The sequence below is a fragment of the Miscanthus floridulus genome, chromosome 10, assembly GCF_019320115.1.
Source record: "Miscanthus floridulus cultivar M001 chromosome 10, ASM1932011v1, whole genome shotgun sequence".
In the NCBI taxonomy this organism is placed as follows: domain Eukaryota; kingdom Viridiplantae; phylum Streptophyta; class Magnoliopsida; order Poales; family Poaceae; genus Miscanthus; species Miscanthus floridulus.
Window position 1 is genome coordinate 127,090,801 of NC_089589.1, and position 13,710 is coordinate 127,104,510.

General features: G+C 46.8%; 2 protein-coding genes and 1 non-coding gene across 3 annotated transcripts; 2 read left to right on the top strand and 1 right to left on the bottom strand.

The window, feature by feature from the left end:
• The first annotated feature begins 5,003 nt into the window (after window positions 1-5,003).
• Window positions 5,004-7,801, top strand: LOC136485646 (probable glycerol-3-phosphate acyltransferase 3). Its single transcript, XM_066482495.1, has 2 exons — window positions 5,004-5,820; window positions 6,562-7,801. The coding sequence occupies exons 1-2, from the start codon at window positions 5,077-5,079 to the stop codon at window positions 7,486-7,488; spliced, it is 1,671 nt and encodes a 556-aa protein (XP_066338592.1). The 5' UTR covers window positions 5,004-5,076; the 3' UTR covers window positions 7,489-7,801.
• A 995-nt stretch (window positions 7,802-8,796) lies between these two features.
• TRNAG-UCC (transfer RNA glycine (anticodon UCC)) lies at window positions 8,797-8,868 on the bottom strand. Its single transcript has one exon. It is a non-coding gene; the product is annotated as a tRNA-Gly (tRNA).
• Window positions 8,869-10,987: 2,119 nt separating this feature from the next.
• On the top strand, window positions 10,988-12,880 carry LOC136489565 (uncharacterized). Its single transcript, XM_066486159.1, has 3 exons — window positions 10,988-11,821; window positions 11,901-12,507; window positions 12,594-12,880. Exons 1-3 carry the CDS (start codon window positions 10,988-10,990, stop codon window positions 12,878-12,880), a joined length of 1,728 nt encoding a protein of 575 aa, XP_066342256.1.
• Window positions 12,881-13,710: the final 830 nt, after the last annotated feature.

Sequence of the window (13,710 nt, forward strand, 5' to 3'; positions counted from 1 at the left end):
TGTGACACTAACGTGGGCGCCGAGCTCTGACAACCGGTGCACACGGCTGCGTCTTGGTCTTCGCATCCATCAACGTCAACAGTTTATTGTGCCCAGGCCTGGTTTAGATTGGAAAAAATTTCAAACCGATGAATAGTAGCACTTTCGTCTTATTTGGTAAATATTGTCCAATCGTGGACCAACTAAGCTCAAAAAATTCATCTCGTGATTTTCAACTAAACTGTGCAATTAGTTATTTTTTTTACCTACATTTAATACTCCATACAAACGGCTAAAAATTGATGTGATGGAAAGAGAGTGAAAAAACTTGGAATTTTGAGGGTATCTAAACAAGGCCCCAGTCAAAGTTGCTTCTTTCCAAAAAAAAAAAAAACTGTGAAAAGCTGCTGCTACAGTCCACACCTAACTCGGCCTGTTTGCTGGTTGGTTTCTGGACTGATTTGGGCTGGCTGGTGCTGGTTTGTTGTGAGAGAAAAATACTGTTGGCTAGCTGGTTTGGGCTGGCTGAAACCAACAAGCGAACAGGTGACTGGCTCGAAATTATTGGAATGAACTGACCATACGTACCACTCCTACGGTCCTACTTAGTACTTGGAAGCAAGTAGGAGTATGATAAGTTTAGAATTGATTAATACAATTTATCAATCTCCAAATTAATCAAAATAATATTTCTAAATAATATTCTAAAAAATATAAATACAAACACAAACACAGTGTCTAGTTCACATCATGGTTTTGTTATACATTCTTTTGCACCATGTTCCTTATTTTTGCGCATGGGGTCCTTTTCCTGGTTTTTGTTGTCTTCTATATCAGTGATACCTTCGAAATGTAGGAATTTCACATAAATTATATAGAAAATTTATAGAAGAATAGGAAACAAATCATGCGTTCCAAAGGGGCCTAAAAGATCTGAATGATTCAATATTCGTTTTTTAACATCAATATAAATATGGATACTAATGGCGTGTTCGGCTGCTGCATCTGCAGTAGAGAGAGAGAGAGAGAGAAAGCGTAGCTGCATCATCAACAGCTGCTTAGGCCCGTTTGGCAGGGCTTCTTCACCAGCTTACTAAACGTTTACTAAAACGGCTTCGGCTCCACCGGTGGAGCTGTTTGACATTGAAACTCCGTGCTAATTTAATTTTCTAAATAGACATATATGAATTAATTTTCTATTATTTTTATTTATCTGATTCTAGATCCTTATTTTAAAAAATGTAAATTATTCGACATTGAAACTTTGTATTGTACTAATTTAACCTCGTATGTAGCTAGCAACAAATTTATTAGTACTGATTTAGTTAATGCATGAGTTACGTAAATGTGTGGTTATCTCTCACCATTACTATGTAACTTTGTGCTAATTTAGTTAATGCGGGCGTCACACCTTTTACTCCATGCATGCCCCATTAGTCCATTACTCCATGCATGCCCATGCAGCCATGCCTCGTCTCTCTTCGTGGAGTAGCTCTGGTATTGGATTTCGTTCTCCAAAGCAGCTAGTACCAGTACTGAGACTCAGACATCGGGTGACGTGACCATCCAAGGCCACCGTACTAGCACAGTTGATGTTTATGGTTGCGAAGACCAAAAAGTAGCGCCAGTTGCCTGCGCTCAGCGCCAAGATTCACATCGTCGAGTTCGGCGCGCCAAACTTGGTGCCACATCAGCTCTTGGTCAGGCAGCTTTGCTGCCAGCGCATCCAAGCTCGGCGCCGACCACAGGGTCTAAAAACGAAATTAAAACCGTCAAGGATCTAAATGTAAATATTTTTCAAGATAAGGGTTAAAAAATAAAAAAAAAATTGGGAGTGCTAACTGTAGTGCGCTTTATCACCTACTCCTTTCGTCCAGGAAAAAAAATACAATTCTAGCTTTAGCCGTGTCTAGATTCAAAGCTAGAATTACATTTTTTTTTCTGGAGGGAGGGAGTTGTTTAATTTAGCAGCTTCAAGGACGGATGAATGTACCTGTTAGTCTGTCACCCATGCCAGCAGTCGTCAAAAGTGTATATGATGGTTCCAATATTAAGACTACACACTTGGCTCGATACAGTCGTCTAAACCATCCAATTAACCTCCCCAACCTGCAGCGATGTGGTGTCCTTGTGTTTCAGATGAAAACGTACGGCAGTTTATTTCATCTGAACAGACGACCAGATCTCGGCGCTTGCCTTCGTCGTTGCCGCCATCATCGCCTGCTCTATCTCGTGCACTAAAGGTACTACCTTGCATTGGAATGGCTCAACGCCGTTCCTATCTTTTCGGTTGAATCTCGGGTGTTTCTTCTCTGCTGGTCAGCTAGCCTGAAACGAAGTATAGGTAGCAGAAAACTAATACTCCAGCTAGCAGTCATCCCATCCGTTGGGTCTCCGGGGCGGAGGGCGTCGCGTGCAATCGCCAATGACAATGCAAAGCAGCAGGCTTTGAATTGACCCGAGGAAGACGAAGACGACAAAGTTAGGTCACGCTCGAGGATGGCGACAAGCCCGTCCCATTCGCCCGCAACGAAAACGCCGGCCACCTGCTGTCTGCTGACCTCATCTCGTACATGACAACCTGCTTATTATACTCTCCCTGCTTTCTCCAGAACCGAGTGGTTTCACTTGAAGATGGATTACGTTTGCTTGCTGCTAGAAACGCATGCAGCTTAGGGCCCGTTTGGCCGGGCTCCGGCGGCTCCGGCTCCGGCCCGTTGGCCGCTGGTTACTGTTTATCAGAATCGTTTTTCTCACTCCTCCTTTCCTCTCTCACTGACACAATCGGAGCCGGAGAAGCTCGTTTTTCTGGCTCCACGGCTCCGGCTCCTGTAGACACCTGTCGGCCGGAAGCTCGGCCAAACGGGACCTTAAAGACTCCGCAACCTGCGGCGCTGGTTTTCAGACGTACGGTCGATGCTCTCCATCGAGATCTTGGTCACCGATAGTCTAGTAGTGTTTCAGGCTTTCAGCAGCACGGAGGTAGGTACAACACAATTCTATGCATGGTACGCCCGCCCGCCCAGTGGCTACATACCGTGTACCGTCCAATGCAAGCTAACGTTTCAATATTACGGAGAAACAGTGTCTGAAAGCCTGAAACACTGGCCGCGGGTGATGCATCATATTACGTGTCCTTTAATTTTTGGAGACACGCACGTACGAGTACGGCGCAGTGTATTGCATGCAAGATGTCGTCGTGAGCTTTTGGAACATGTTTAACTCTCCATGCACGTACGTACGTATACCGGATGGCATGCATGCAGCTAGTACTCGTGCCTACGTACACGCTAGTACATACGTACAAGTACGCACGCGACAGATGAAACCCAGCTCATATATGGTCATCGGAGAAAGCAGCAGGTACCAGCACACGCTTGCTGCTTGGCCAAACCTGACGTGCCCGTGCCCGTGCCCGTGCCCGTGCCGTGCGTGCGTGCGTGCTCGCCAAAAAAAAAACACTACTGCATCGGCCCTGACGCTGAAACACGCAGAACAAAAGGTGCATTTCCTTCTGATCATGATGATCGTCTCTCCAAACCGGCCGAGAACGAACCTGCCACTTTGGCAGCATGCGTGCGTGCCACCAGGATTTTCCAACGCGGCACGCAAATCGCGGAGGAACTCTCGGCGTGCAGTGGCCACGTCCGCAGGCTACCTTTCTTCTTCGCCTGCAGATAGACAGATGTTGCCGCGATGACGACTCACCAGGTAGCTGTTTCAGTTCAGACCTGATTCAGACAGGATATCGATCTGCAGGTTTGGCAGGCAGGTTTGTACTTTCAGCAACTGATGACAGTGTAAACTGCTACCGTTTGACAATCCTGCGCCTACCCGGCCGGCCGACGGTCTCATTAATGTCGCTCATGCAATCTTGCTTGAGCTGTGATTACTACTCAACACTGAAGAGCTGATTAAGAAGAATACGGACGACGACGAAAAGGTCGTGGGTTGTGTGCTGTGTTCAGTTACTAGCTAGTTCTCGTCCACAAAATGAATGCACTGTTCACCACCGCTGAAGTACTGGTACTAGTAGGCGTGCACGGTGCACGTACTAGTAGTAGGATTAATTAGCAAATGATGAATTTGAGACAACACACCTTACACACACCATGCGCATGACAAGTGTCATGTCTTTTTATACGCTGTGGGCCTTACGTCGTGTCGTCGTCCTTGCTCATATTAGAGAATTTTGTTGTTGTTGTAAGGCTCTTTTTTGAACTTATTGAAGTTTTAATAACTACACTATTTTTTTAAAAGAAAAAATAGCAATTTTGACCACGCCAAACTTGGCGTCACTACACAAACATAAAACATTAGAATCCTATACGAAAATTTCCTATGGAACTCCTTGGAATAAATGATTGGGTTTCTACAAATCCTCTAGAAGTTTTTTATACGAATTTTGGAAAAAAAAATTACCAAGAGATTTGACCTCATGCAAAGTTGAGAGGTGCGTGAACAGATTAAATCAAATGCGCTACTCCCTGAGGGCTTGTTTGGATGCTCACAACGCACAAGGATTAATGTAGATAGATGGGCATCCACAAGGGCTGAGAATTTCCATCTGTCCACGCGATACTGTTAAAAATCTAACTGTTTTGCAGAGACGCCACGTCGCCACCGCGACAGGCCTTCTTCGTCCGTCGCTTTCTCGTTTCTTCCCAGAACCCGGCACTGCACTTTGCACCCCGTTCAGACCCTACTCTCTTCTCCTGTAGTAAGTACCATACCACGCCTGCGTCTCACCTCTACCGGAAGTCCGGCACTGCAAGTTTGCAACCAGTCACAGAAAAAGCAGCAATGAGTGCACGACTTTGACATGCCATCTAGCTAGCCAAATAGCCGGCCCATACACATGCATGCATGACCAACACCATCTCTTCTAAAGGATGCATGATACATGACTGAGTAGCCAATGCATGCATGCCCAACACCGGCCAATCGTCCATCGATCCGTCTATATAAGTCGGGCTGGACCATGGCATTGGCATCATATCTCACCAACTTGTTACTACAAACACTACCCCCACAATAACTCATCGTCTAGGCACCAACCTGCTGCCTCCACCACTACATCTACGCACACCGTCCGCCATGGCCAAGAAGAGTAGGCTCCTCCTCGCGCACAAGCTCTTCTCCGCCATGCTCTCCCTCCTCCTCCACGGCCGCCGCCCGCCTCCTCACTACTCCAGCACCAGCAGGTCCACCACCACGGACCCTGCCGTGCACCGCGGCACCGTCCCTCCGTCGAAGCTGGACGCCGCCGCCGCGCTCGTCGTCGACGTCGACACCGCGCTGCTGCGGTCGGGCGGCGACCTGTTCCCGTACTTCATGCTCGTCGCGCTCGAGAACGGCGGCTTCCTGCGCGGGCTGCTGCTGCTCCTGCTGTGCCCGCTCATCCGCCTCCTCATGCCCCGCGGCGCAGCCGTCAGGGCCATGGTGGCGGTGTCGTTCTGCGGCCTGCGCGCTGGAGGCCGGTTCCGCGCCGGCCGCGCCGTGCTGCCCAAGTGGCTCATGGAGGACGTGGCGGCGGAAGCGTTCGAGGCGGTGCGCGCCGCCGGGAGCAGGGCCGTGTGCGTCACGGCCATGCCTAGGGTCATGGTGGACGGGTTCCTCCGTGAGTACCTCGGCGTGGAGGTGGTGGTTGCTAGGGAGATGAAGGTGCTGTGGGGGTTCTACACCGGGCTCATGGAGGAGCTGCCGGAGGGTGGTGAGATGGTGATGAAGGCGGCGCTGGCGGCGGCGCCGGCAGCGGAGGAGGAGAGTGGTGACAAGGCGGTCGTGGGGTTCTCTGGGTCAATGGAGTTTCTTAGCCATCCACTGGCACGTTGCTGCAAGGTATAGAACCGTGGAAGAAGATGAATGCTATAATTATTTCGCTTCCATTTCTGGTAGATTCTCTTTTCAGTTTGACTTTGAATAACGTTGAACAAATTAATTAAACGGTAGGTTACCGAACTAATTTTCAAGAGACAAAAAAATTGAGAGGTTCAAATATGCATGACTTGGAGTATATACTTGATTAGTTGTAGTTGGACACATTAAAAGTAGGTTACTGAACTGCTCCTCAAAAGAAGAAAAAAACTTCGAGAGGTCCTGAATATGCATGACAAAGTTTCTCAAGCATGCATACATGTTGCATTTCCCTTCCATCATGCATGAAAGTAGCTTGCTTTATTACAAGTTAGCATCATCTATATTCTAATCTATTCAGAATCTCAGCCTCTCAGGTTATGTGCGTCCTGGGCTCCAGGCTAGTAGGCAACAGTACAAAAATACGTAGACGTAGGACTATTTTGTATGGCTGACAGTCTGACACAGATAAAACGTACAACACACATGTCGCACTGTTGCTGTCGTACTCATCATGCAAACTCAATCATGCACGTCGTTTTCCTCTCAGCTGTGATCCAAAAAAAATTGCACCTTTCCCAAAAAGTAGCTGTTCAATCTTCTCGGTTTTCATCCTGAATTTTGTGAACATCCGCCTTGGATTTACAATTTTCTTGCTAAATTTCGTGGACCTCTAAAGCTGATGAACTTCCTTTGGAATTTGTGAACGTACGTACGTACGTGCAGGAGATCTTCGTGGTGAGCGCCGACGAGAAGAGCAGGTGGCGGCCGCTGGCGCGGGACAAGTACCCGAAGCCGATGGTGTTCCACGACGGTCGCCTGGCGTTCCGACCAACAGCCGCCGACACGGCGGCCATGTTCGCGTGGCTGCCGCTGGGCGTCGCCCTGGGCGCCGCGCGTCTCGCCGTGGCGCTGACCGTGCCGTACAGGTACTCGACGCCGATCCTAGCGGCGACGGGCATGTCGTGGCGGCTCAAGGGCTCCCGCCCGGCGCTACCGGGCGGCGGGCGCGGGCAGCTGTTCGTGTGCAACCACCGGACGCTGATCGACCCGGTGTACGTGTCGGTGGCGCTGGACCGGCAGGTGCGCGCCGTGTCCTACAGCCTGAGCCGGCTGTCGGAGCTCATCTCGCCCATTGGCCGCACCGTGCGCCTCACGCGGGACCGGGACAGCGACGGCGCCGTCATGGCGCGGCTCCTCGACCGCGGCAACCTCGTCGTCGTCTGCCCCGAGGGTACCACCTGCCGGGAACCTTACCTGCTGCGTTTCAGCCCGCTGTTCGCCGAGCTCAGCGACGACGTCGTCCCCGTCGGGATCGCCGTCGAGACGTCCATGTTCTACGCCACCACCGCCGGCGGGCTCAAGTGCTTCGACCCGCTCTACTACATGGTGAACCCCAGGATGTGCTACACCGTGCAGTTCCTGGACAAGGTGGACACCAGCGCCGTCAGGAGCAGGGCCGCGCCCAGCACCGACATGGCCAACCTCGTGCAGAGGAAGATGGGGGACGCGCTCGGCTACGGATGCACCATGCTCACCAGGAAGGACAAGTATCTCATGCTCGCTGGCAACGATGGCATCGTCCGATCAACCGGCGACAAGTCGGCGCCCTCTGTCGCTGCTGGCGCCGAAACAGGGAGGAAGAACAACTAAGTCGAACTTACTGTGGATTGATTAGCAAAAATGCAATTCTTAAGGGGAAAAAAGAGTAGAGACTTTTGTCCTTGACTTTTTGGCTTTAGAAGAACACCTTGGAAGTTTGGTACATCTCGTTGTTGATCTGTTGATCATTTGTTTTCTGCTGTTTGTTTCCTTCTCTTAAGTAGTTTTTATTTATTTATTTATTTTTAAATAGGTTAGGGACTTTTTCTTGAGATTTTTTTTATGTATGTATATCTTAAGAAGCAACAGGCTTGTATCTCTCGGGTGATTGTACTTGTACGGTAGAAAAAGACAACAATGTGAATTAAATAGTAAACTTGTCATTTGTACATGCTGTTGTCATGATTTCGACCTTGTAGGTCCAAAGAAACACATGTTAACATCATCTTTTAATGCTTATTACCCTTAATTGTCCTGCAAAATCTACACGCAACCAAAAGTGATGAGTCACTCACCAGTTGTTGGACCAGGACCTTGATTGACCATAACTGAAGGAGACATGCATGGAACAGATATGTGCAATGCAAATTGGGACGACAGTGGGTTACTAAACAAGAAAGCTATAGAAATCTATGCTGAAAGCTGCATCAGAATTAATGGCTGCTTCTTTTTAGACATCATCAGTGGCGATTTATATTCGTAAAAACGACCGTTAACAATGGGAAAATGAGAGGGTGACAATAATTAGCCTGTTTGGATATTGGCAACAATTAATTTTCCAGCAACAAATTAAAAGGACTCTGCATTATCATATGAAGCAATAGATATTTGGATGTTTATTGGAGGTGGTTTATGTATGTATCTATACGGAATAAATTAAATATCCGCGCTGGAGAATGGATGGAGCTAGCACTATACCCGTGCTGATGTATTGTTCAGTCGTTTGTGTGCAAGCATGGTGTATTTTGCCATCGTTCCAAAATCAGATGATTCATTTATTTAATTACTGGAAGGGAACATGGAGAGATTGACCACCAGTTAATATTTTACGAGAAAAAATTAAACAAAAAAAGGAGAATGCAAGGAGCTAGTACTATACCATGCGTTGATGTCTGGTTCCTGGAGTTGTTTGTATCGAAACATGGTGTATTTTGTGATTGTACCAAAATCAGATGATTCGTTTCTTTTATTGGAAGGAAAGGAAAAAACAGAGAGATTGACTGGCAATAATTTATGAGAAAAAAAAAGTTTCGTTTCTTTTATTGGAAGGAAAGGAAAAGAAAACAGAGAGATTGACCGGTAATAATTTATGAGAAAAAAAGTTTGAAAAAATTTAAAAAGAGGAAGAACTGGAAAGCATGCGTTCGCCGGGAGTCAAACCCGGATCTATTGCTTGGAAGGCAATTATCCTAACCGTTGGACTACAAACGTCTGATTTAAATTTTTAGTAGGTTATACTTTTCTAAGAAGGTATTTAATAATCCACACGGTAGAACTGTGTTGCACTATACCGCAGCACGTAGTTTCCTTAGAGGACAGGGGAGAAAAAGGAATAATGCTGTAGATGCACGAGTAGCACTGGCTGCTGTATACAGCAGCAGCAGGCGCCGCCCGCGTGAGAGATCCATGGCCACGTGGACCTGTTTGGTTGGAGACCCAGACAACTTGCCTCCTAAAAAATTGCAGGTGACCGTACGCACGAGGTGCACCGCCACAACAGTAAACGACTGGATCGGATGGGAGGAGCAGCAGCAGCAGCTAGCGAGATCCAAAAGCAGTCAATCGCCGCCGACGCCGGCCGTACCGTACGAACCACCGCCGGCCGCCCGCATGCATGCAGTAATTAATCACGGTAATTAGCTACTAGCTACTCCCTCCGTCCCATTGAGTTTGTCGTTTGAAAACTATACCCCCTCATAATTCCGATTCCTGAGCGACAAACTCAATGGAACGGAGAGAGTACCTCAATACCCCACCACTGCCAACACTCGCGATATGTCAGCCATGCGGCCATGCCCCATGCATGCATGGATCAATCCATCCATTGCAAGCAGAGGGACTTTTTTTTTTTGAATGCCTCTCATCTGGATACACTGTAGCATCTATTCGTACACACATACTTTTGCATTGCCCCGCTGGTTTGCTTCGCAGAGCAGGCAAAGCCATGCACCCTACCATTTACGACATCGAGATCGACCCCGAGGTGGGCGTCCTCGGTGGCCACCGCCCACCGATGGCATTTTTTTTCTTCCAACGAACAATCCTAGAGTGGTGACACTTATTTTTGGACCGAGTGAGTACGTCCTTCCTTTGTCGCTATCATGTGTGTGCTTGGAAATCGTGTAGCCTTTCACTTTTTACTCAACATCTACCTGTTCCTTTTTCTTGGCTGCTTTGTTTGGAATTCATTTATTCGAAACATGTGCTCACCTTTTATGGATTATTAACCTCCGCCCTCTATAGCCAGTGTGGTGCACAAAAGTTACTCTACTTTGTTCTTTTTTTTCTCTCATTCGTTCATTCAGGGTGCGTTTAGATCTAAATTTTTTTTGGTTTTGGCTACTGTAGCACTTTCGTTTGTATTTGGCAATTAGTGTCTAATTATAGACTAATTAGGTTCGAAAGTTTCGTCTCGTGATTTTTCACCCAACTGTGCAATTAGTTTTTTTTTCGTCTACATTTAGTACTCCATGCATGTGCCGCAAGATTTGATGTGACGAATAGTACGCAAAATTTTTTGGAATCTAAACATGCCCTCAATTCGTTCACCTGCTTGTTCAGACTCCCTTATATTAAGGGAAATTTTGCTATTGGACATGCCAAATGACGCGTCTTTGCTGGCGGACACTGCGTTTTTCATCTTTTGCCGTGAGACACTCTGGTTTTTGAAAATACTGCCAGTGGGCACCGCAACCCAGTTGCACCCGGTTTTGGAGAGAGAAAACTTCGTTTTTGACATCGGGTGCCCCTGAACCATACTTGGCGCCGTCCCAACCTGGTCTGGTTCGACCCACTTGAAACGGCCGGCCCGCACCCGACTCCGTCATTAGGGTTCCAGGCTTTCCCCAATCCCGCTGCCGCCGCTCACTCCCAATCGCGCCGCCACCCACTCGTCTCCACTGCTCGTCGCGCCGCCGTCCACCCAGTGCCCGCCGTCGCTGACAGATCGAGCCTCGGCCGTCATCCGCCATGGGGGGTTGAGGATCTATAGTTCCCCCGCGCCCCGAAGATGAAGTCCCCTAGCTCGAAGAACGGGCAGTGCCCTAGGTCTCTGCCTAGGGTTCCTCAATTCAAATGGCTAGTGAAAGGGTGAGTCTTTTGAATCCCTACTATTTGCAGATGAATGCCTGCGGATGTGGTAGAATGCTTGCGGTTTGAAATCGTTTAGTTTGGTTGTTATCCTTTGTGTTGATTTAGGATGGATCCGACTTCCGCGTGTAGACTGGCGATTAGCGTACCTGCATATGTAGAGCAAAGAGCAGATGGGCTCGATGATTATCATGTAACTGCTAATTACATTCGTGTGGTAGACAAGGATAAATTCTCTTGGATGGGGTTTCTTGGGTGCCTTGGTGAGGAGATAGTCCATGGGGTCAACCAAGAACTGCAGGTCACCTTCTTTGACAAAACCAAGGATGAGACAGTGCGCATAGATTCTGATTCTGCTCTGTTACATGCATTTGATGTGTATTGGGACAGTAGGAAGGTGCCACTGACTGTACATGTTGTTGACACTGGTCCTCGTTTGCTAAAGTCTTCTCAGTCTGTTATTATCACTCAGGAGAGTCAGGTTAATTGTCAGCCAATAGCTATGATCTTCAGTGATGAACTTGTACTGCCTAATCTAGTAGCTGATGACAATGGTGAAGCTGTTGATCTTAATGATGATGGTAATTGTGAGGCTGATGCTAATGGTGATGAGGGTCTTAATCTTGATAATGATGGTGAAGATGATGATGCTATTGCTGAAGAAGAAGAAGATATTGCTGAAGATGACTGGGGAGAGGCTGATGAAGTGGAGTATGTAGGAGTAGATGATGAGAATGAGAAGTACAAGGATGGGGTCAATGATGATGGTGATGCTGACCCTGCTTACTATCCTGACAGTGACCCAGAAGATGATGACCCATTAGTTGTGGACGATGGGAGGGACTGTGACGGTGTTGTTCATGTCACTAACATAGATAACCCTAAGATAGGTCTTGGTGTTACTTTTGAAGATGGTTTCTGCTTTAAGAGATGTATTAGACAATATGCTGTGCTTAATGAAGTTGAACTTGTAGTTCCATATAGTGCGTCACGGAGGTACCGAGCATATTGTAAGGCCCAGAGATGTCCGTGGAGGATTCATGCATCTCAGTTACCTGATGGCAAGACATGGCAGGTATGTGAGCTTTGTAATGCTTCATTTAGTTTAATTTAGTTATCAATTGTTGTGTGTAACCGTTGGTTGATGGCTGCAGATTAAGAAGCTACCACACAAGCATAATTGTGCCAGCACAAGCAAATTCCAGAACAACTGTATGGCTAACAATCACTGGGTGAAGGACAGAGTTATAAACTGGCTTAGGGAAGATCCAACTATTGGAGCTAAAGATTTGAAGCAGAAGTTGGAGGAGAATTTTTGTCTACAGCTGAGCTACTACGTGGTTTGGGACGGCAAGCAAATGGCCTTAGATGAGATCATGGGTGGCTGGGAAGATAGCTTTGTACATGTGTTTTCTTGGAAAAGGGAGATTGAGAAGAGGAGTCCTGGCAGTGTTGTAGAGATTGAGTGGGAGATTGTAGATGAGACGAGAAGATTCAGTAGGATGTTTGTAGCACTAAAGCCATGCATAGATGGCTTCCTGCAAGGTTGCAGACCTTATTTAGGAATTGATTCCACAATTTTGACAGCAAAGTGGAAGGGACAGTTAGCATCAGCTGTAGGGATAGATGGCCACAACTGGATGTTCCTAGTGGCCTATGGAGTATTTGGCAGTGAGACCAAGGAGAATTGGGAATGGTTCATGAAGATGCTGCACAAGGCTATTGGTTCCCCAAATGGTCTTGTTATTTCAACTGATGCAGGTATGTTGCATTCATTGTGCTCTTGTTTTTCAATTGAGTGTTGTATGTTCCCCACCTGACATTGTTTCCATGCTTACTAACTGTAGGCAAAGGAATAGACAAGGCTGTTACCAAAGTTTTCAGTAATGGGGTGGAGCACAGAGAATGCATGAGGCGCCGCAGCCTATGCCGCCGCCGCCTCTGCGGTGAAGAGGGGGAACGAGGAGCAGTGGAGACGAGCAGTGGAGACGAGTCGGGTGCGGGCCGGCCGTTTCAAGTGGGTCGAACCAGACCAGGTTGGGACGGCGCCAAGTATGGTTCAGGGGCACCCGATGTCAAAAACGAAGTTTTCTCTCTCCAAAACAGGGTGCAACTGGGTTGCGGTGCCCACTGACAGTATTTCCAAAAACCAGAGTGTCTCACGGCAAAAGATGAAAAACGCAGTGTCCGCCAGCAAAGACGCGTCATTTGGCATGTCCAATAGCAAAATTTCCCTTATATTAATTACCCCACAGACACAGTCTAGTTCCTGCTCCTGCACTGCACACGTACATTACATACCCTGTCGTGTATGTGTTCCGATGTTCAAATCCAGCAACAATAAGTGCGGCAACTTAATCTATACTTAATACTCCCTCCATACGGGTAATTCAAGTAGTTTTGGACAAGGTTTGGATCAAACATTAGGAATATAAATCATGAATAACTTTTAAGTGGTTGAGTTTAGAAATGTGAAAACCATATGAATAGATTTGTCTTAAAAAGTACTTTCATAAAAATATATATATACCACTTTCCCAAAATTATTTTTATAAAAGTAAGGAGTCAAAGTTATATTTTGGAGATCGTGTTGCTATCCAAAACGACTTGAATTACTAATATGGAGGGAGTATTAAAGAGGCAAAATTTCTCTCCACATTTTTTTGGTCGGGCCCTCCATAACTAACTCTATAAATGTGGAATCTGTCTAGAGTCATGGATAGCTATGAATACTAATCCAAATAGATCATCTCCTTCCTGACAACATGAATATGAATCCTAATTCAAATAGAAAAGAATAAAAATAGAAATCAGACAAAGCTTATCGTAATATCAAACCACGAAGAGTTTTAGGTTTTGGTCATTTTTATTTTTGTTTTCCTGTTTTTCTTATTAGCATGAGAAGTTTCTTTGTGTTTATCTTTTTTTTTGTCCGCTTTACCATATCCATTGGCTTCCCTTTTT